At 41.4% G+C, this 6,731-nt stretch overlaps 1 protein-coding gene across 1 annotated transcript; it reads right to left on the bottom strand.

Moving 5' to 3' along the window:
* Nucleotides 1-754: 754 nt before the first annotated feature.
* Nucleotides 755-6,453, bottom strand: LOC311118046 (uncharacterized protein; the record flags this gene model as incomplete). Its single annotated transcript, XM_084192922.1, has 3 exons — nucleotides 755-1,593; nucleotides 3,367-3,466; nucleotides 6,097-6,453. 3 exons carry the CDS (start codon nucleotides 6,451-6,453, stop codon nucleotides 755-757), a joined length of 1,296 nt encoding a protein of 431 aa, XP_084049048.1.
* Nucleotides 6,454-6,731: the final 278 nt, after the last annotated feature.

Below are 6,731 nucleotides of genomic sequence, written 5' to 3'. Positions count from 1 at the left end.
TGCTCTTGGAAACGTTCAACACTCTAGTGTTTTACACTCTTCCCCAGGTACTGTATATGCCTCATCACAATTCTATCTTGGAGATCTACAGACAGTTCCTTGGACTTCATGGTATAGTTTCTGCTCTGACATACACCGTCAACTGTGGGACCTTATATAGACAGGTGTGTTTCTTACTAAATCATGTCCAAACAATTGAGTTGGCCACAGGTGGACTCCAATCAAGTGTAGTGATGAGTGATGAGGGATGATCAAAGGAAATTGGATGCACCTGAGCTCAATTTGGAGTGTCATAGCGTGTGGATACTTATGTAAATGAGATATTTCTGAATTTCATTTTCAATACGTTTCATTTTGTCATTATAGGGTATTGGGTGAGAAGAAAAACAAAACAATTAAATCCATTTTGAATTCAGGCTGTAACACAACAAAATGTGGAAAAGGTCCAGGGGTATGAACACTTTCTGAAGGCACATTATAGCCCAGTATTTTAATTATTTACTTTATACAACAGTCACTATTGCTCATCTTTATCAAGGGTGTCAATAATTTCAGATCCCACTGTATACATGTATCTTGTGCTCTTAAAATACAATATCTTACAATCCTTTGAAAAATGCTGAGCACATTTCTTTTGACTAAATACTGAAATAGATTTGGGTACACATATTTTCTTAAATACAGTATTTCACTAGTTATGCATTTTACAGTAACCAGTGTTGTTATAGAAAATACACTTATGGACATGAGTTCCTCAGGCCCTCAGCAATGCCTCCACTGAGAACGGTAATGGCCGCCTCACCACTGTGGGTTTCATTGAGTTGATCTGAGGTTTGTCATGATGCCTAGTCCCCCCTGCTGACCAGTCCTTGGGTGTGAGGAAGTGAGGCTCTGGGAACCTGCTGGGTTTGTAAGGTTCTACCTCTCCCCGAAACACATGCTTTGGCTCAGAGGGAGAGTCAGAGTGTGTGACGGCTGTTTTTGGCATGATGGCCATTGGAACTGTTGGATCGTCTTTGACCCATTTTGGCACGGCCTTATCCTTGTCCAGATCAGCTGAGCCATCAGAATAACTACTCCCCCACTGTTGGAGTTGTAGTGAGGGCAGGAGTAACGGCTCTTGACAGCTCTCCCTTTTCCCGGAACACTCCCAGCTCTCCAGTGCTCTCTCCCTGGCTCGCTCCATGTGTTCCAGAACCCCAGAATTAGAGTTACACTTTGACATGAACTGACCATAATCATAACCACTATCTGCTGATCTGGCCTTGAGCTCTTCCTGGTAGCAGTGGAAGTCACACTCATACAGCACAGGGCCCGGTTTGTATTTGTACACAGGCGCGTAGGCAGATGCCCCAGGGTCCTTGAGTGGGCAGCAGTGGTGGGGGGAGGCGGGCATCACTGCCAGGGCCGGGTGGTGAAGCAGGGTGAGACCTGATATGTCCTCCAGCTCTCTCTGTCTCAGCTCTCTCTCCAGCATCACACTCTCCAGCTCCTTATCAGCAAATGCCCTCCTCTTCCTCATCCTGGCACTGACAGAGGGGAAGTGACGTCGCTTGGACCAGGGGCCGTCCTCCGCCACAGGGAGTTTGTACCCTATAGGGAAATATACAACACTGATGTCATTTAGCTGTATAATGATGACCTGAGAACACTTTCTGTTTAACTATAATAACTTAAATCTACAGTATAGGAAGTTAAACAATGAACACATTAATGTACCAACTTTATTTAGGTGAATGAAGTTGAAATTCATAAAGCCAAGGTAGGTGCTCTAAACACAGCTGTGATGACATTGCTATGGTGTGTGTACCTGTTCATGTGCGTACTCATGGGAAAGTAGAGGTAACACGACCTCATCATTTTGTCTCCCAACCACTCGCTGGTAAACACAGCTTGTAATTCCATACCCCATATTTGCATAATTTCAATTACCATAAATAAAATACAAACAGATCTAATCCCTATAGACGAAACAGGCAGTGTAATTACTGACTTATCCCGTGTGATGTAGCCCCCTGTCTGGTCTGAGACAGGGGATGGGGTAATGAGCTAGATGCTAATGAACTGTTATCCTCTCATCTACAGTGCCTTCATAAAGTATTTACACCCTTTAACTTTTTCCACATTTTGATGTGCTACAGCCTGAATTTCAAATTGATTAAATAGATTATTTTTGTCACTGGCCTACACACAATACCCAATAATGTTTACAAATTATACTTTTTTTTTTAAAAGCTGAAATGTCTTAAGCCAATAAGTATTCAACCCCTTAGTTATGGCAAGCCTAAATAAGTTCAGGAGTAAAAATGTGCTTAACAAGTCACATAATAAGTTGCATGGACTCACTCTATATTTTCATAATTTCATAATTCATTTTAAAAAAGGAAAAATATTTACAGCCGAAAATCTGGTGTTTCTATGTCAAACGGCGTTGTTATATTTCAGTCTTCTGTGATGTATTGTATATAAGTAAGGGATAAACGCCGACATTCTGTACATTACCTTGGAAATAATGGACAACGCAGCGGAACGAGGCAGAGTCGAGTCCCTTTGCGGAGTTCATTTTTTCAAGGTAATGTAATTTATACCACAGTTGACAAAGAAAACAATATGAAAGCACACATTTACCGGTAGAAATATAATTTATTTGTAGATATTTTCATTTTTTTAAGCAAATTCATACTTTCTCATCTTTTGGTTGCCCAGTCGTTCGTTAGATTAGTTTGATATTTACAGATGTGATCCAGTCGTTCATTCTTTATGTTCCATTGCAAAGCTCGCTGGCAACGTTCTTATCCCCCGCTTGCTAGCTAGCCAGCTAGCTACGGCTAACACAGTCACGACCTCTGCAGCCAGAATCACAGCAAATTAGCTGTTAATAACTTGAGCATGAAGTTATTAATTACACTTTGGATGGAGTATTAATACACCCAGTCACTACAAAAATACAGGCATCCTTCCTAACTCAGTTGCCGGAGAGGAAGGAAACCACTCAGGGATTTCACACAAAATCCAGGTGTGGAAAGCACTTAGACTTACCCAGAAAGACTCACAGCTGTAATCGTTGCCAAAGGGGATTCTAACATGTATTAACCCAGGAGGTTGAATACTTATCTAATGAAGATATAGTAGTGTTTTATTTTCTATACATGTTTTACAAATGTTTATCATTTTTGTCCACTTTTGAGTATTTTGTGTAGATCGTTGAAAAAAAGTACTATTAAATCAATTTTAGTCCCACTTTGTAACACAACAAAATGTGGAAAAAGTCAAGGGGTGTGAATACTTTCTTAAGGCACTGTATAGCATAGGCTACTGATAGCTAGGTTGCTACAGTAGGTGCTCTGGTCTATCACTGATACATACCCTCTAGGATACTCTTTGCTAAGATGCTAGGTGCTCTGGTGTAGCGCTGATAAGCGGTGCGACGGAACGGTGCGGCTGCTCCCCTGACCCCTTTCTTACCCTGCAGAGGAACGGGGTAAAAGTCACATACATTAAAATATATTGACATACAGTGCCTTCAGAAAGTGTTCATACCCCTTGACTTATTCCACATTTTGTTGTGAAACAGCCTGAATTTAAAATAGATTAAATATATTTCTCACCCATCTACACACAATACCCCCTAATGACAAAATGAAAACATGTTTTTAGAATCTTTTTACAATGTATTGCAAATGAAATACATACATATTTAATTTACATAATTGTTCACACCCCTTTGCTATGACACTCCAAATTGAGCTCAGGTGCATCCCATTTCCTTTAATCATTCTTGAGATGTCACTGCAACTTTATTGGAATCCACCAGTGGCCAATTCAGTTGTTTGGACATTATTTAGAAAGAAACAAACCTGTCTATATAAGGTCCCACAGTTGACAGTGTATGTCAGAGCAGAAACTATACCATGAAGTCCAAGGAACTGTCCGTAGATCTCCAAGATCGAATTGTGATGAGGCATATACAGTATCTGGGGAAGGGTATTTAACAATTTCCAAGACCACAGTAGTCTCCATCATTGGGAAATTGAAAAAATATGGAGCTACCCAGACTCTGCCTAGAGCTGGCCGTCCGACCAAACTGAGCAACCGGGCAAGAAGGGCCTTGGTCAGGGACCACTCAGGGACCACCAATGACCACTCTGACAGAAATACAGAGTTCCTAGGCTGAGATAGGAGAACCTGCCAGATGGACAACAGTCTCTAAAGCACTTCACCAATCTGGGTTTTATGGGAGAGTGGCCAGACGGAATTCACTCCTGAGAAAAGGGCACATGACAGCACGCCTGGAGTTTGCAAAAAGGCACGTGAAAGACTCTGAGATCATAAGGCAAAAGATTCTGTGGTCTGAAGAGACAAAAATGCTACTATTTGGCCTGAATGCAAAGCGCTATGTCTGGAGAAATCCAGGCACAGCTCATCACCTGTCTAACACCATCCCTACCATGAAGCATGGTGGTGGCAGCATCATGCTATGGGGGTACTTTTCAGTGGCAGGGACTTGGAGACTGGTAAGGATAGAGGGAACAATGAATGGAGCCAAATACAGGCAAATCCTTGATGGGAACCTGCTTCATACTGCAAACAACTTTAGACTGGGGCAAAGATTTATGTTCCAACAGGACAATAACCTCAAGCATACAGCCAAAGCAACGCTGGAATTGCTTCAGAACAAGAATGTGAAAGTCCTTGAGTGGCCCAGACAAAGCCCTGACTTGAATCCCATTGAAAATCTGTGGAAATACTTGAAGATGTCTGGTCACCGCCGCTCCTCATCTAACTTAACAGAGCTTAAGGAAAATCTGCAAGGGAGAATGGGAGAAAATCCCCAAATCCAGATGGGCAAAGCTGATACAGACATACTCAAGACGACTCAAAGCTGTAATCGCCGCCAAAGGTGCTTCTACAAAGTATTGACTCAGGGGTGTGAATACTTATGTAAATGAGATATTTATATATTTTAATTTCAATACATTTGCACAAAAATCTAAAAACATGCTTTCACTTTGTCATTATGGGGCATTGTCTGTATATGGGTGAGATTATATATATATATATATATATATATATATATATATATATATATATATATATATATATATGTATTACCCATTTTGAAATCAGGCTGTAACACAACAAAATGTGGAATAAGTCAAGGGGTTTGAATATTTTCTGAAAGCACTGTATGCATTAACCCCATGGGGAAATTAATTAAGGCAATATAACTTATTACACTAGAGCAGTAAATACAGTCAAGTACAGTACATGGTAGGTGTACCGTCATAGCCTATATAATATGTAATGTATTTAGGCAAGTTTGTTACAGAATAATGACATGTTAGTTTTCCTGGTGTAAGGCCTATAATTCCTATGATAAAATGCTTTTAAGTGTAAACAAATTAGTTTTATGAGTGGAATAACTTAAATTAAATTAAATGTTAATAACATTACCTATCCAGAAATGTAAAGCAAAAACAACCTATGGTTTTTATGTGAAACTGAGCAATATAGTTTTTTGTTTTCATTATCACAAAAGGAAAGGAGCAATGCATATTAATTTGCTTATTAATCCTACACACTTTCTAAGAGAATATCAAACTATATATTTTTTTACATTGAATATGGAATATGGCAATGAACTGTTTCCATTTCCGCATTTGTCTTTCCGAGCAAATGTAGACAAAAAGGAACAAGTGCATGATGCACTGGCAAGGCCGGCCCGATATATATATTGTTTTAGGAACTCAATCGGGGTCTCAACTTACTGTTGAGAGTTAGAACAGTAGAATACACAAGGTGCAATTTCAAAATTTGGTTGTTCATCAGCAGTTTTCCTCTTGTTATGTCAGTCACTGACAGTCACTCAATTAGCCCATTTCAGCATTTTCAACCAAATTTCGCTTAGGGCTGGCCTTGCTCACAGGAATAGTCTTACCTGACCTGTATTCAATATGTAATTACATCGTCATCCAATAGACCTACACAAGTTACAAAACATTTACATACAGCATTTTGTCCTACATTATATAATAATGATCTTTCTTAAATTCTATCCCGCCAGTAAAAGTCGGATGTCCCTGCCGAGTGGCTCACCTCTGTCGCCTGTTGTCTCCGCAGGGCAACTTGCGCAGCCATCACCCGCTGCCGCTCCACCACGAGCATACAGTTCGCGCACTGGCAGTCACGCCAGCGACAGAAGCGCTTGTGGCCTTTGAGACAAGACACGACGCCGTGGTTCCGACAGCGGGCGCATTTGGGGCTGCGGGTCATTTTGCGCTGCATCGCCGTCTGCTCCGCGGCCACCTTCGCTCCTTTCTCCGCGCCGCCGTGCCGCACCTCAGGCAGGCATCCGTCAAGACTCTCCACATCAATCTCCTCATCCAATTCGAGTTTCAACGCATTAAGTTTGGTCTTCTCTATCTGTAGGCCTCTTTCCAAGTGAGTGGACATCTATGACAAATGCCTTCCACGCTGTTGCAGTGTGTTGCAGTGCTGTATTTCCCACTTTAAAAGTTGTTCACGTTGTAGAAGCGCACCGTTCCGTTTCCTCTGAGCAGGGAGAGGTGACTTTTGAAACCGCCAGACTTTTGAAACGTTAAGCTCTCAGCTGTTCTCTGACGTTTGACAGAGTTGTTTCGGAGAACAGAGGCGAGGCGCACTGGCTTGTGAGACACTTACTGTTGTAGGATATGTTTGCTCACACCACAGCCTGTAGCCTACCTGCCCTA

The sequence above is a fragment of the Coregonus lavaretus genome, assembly GCF_964263955.1.
Source record: "Coregonus lavaretus genome assembly, contig: HAP1_SCAFFOLD_2343, whole genome shotgun sequence".
NCBI classification, from domain to species: Eukaryota; Metazoa; Chordata; class Actinopteri; order Salmoniformes; family Salmonidae; genus Coregonus; species Coregonus lavaretus.
Note: the sequence above shows the minus strand (reverse complement) of the source record. Positions and strands in the feature narration are given on the sequence as shown.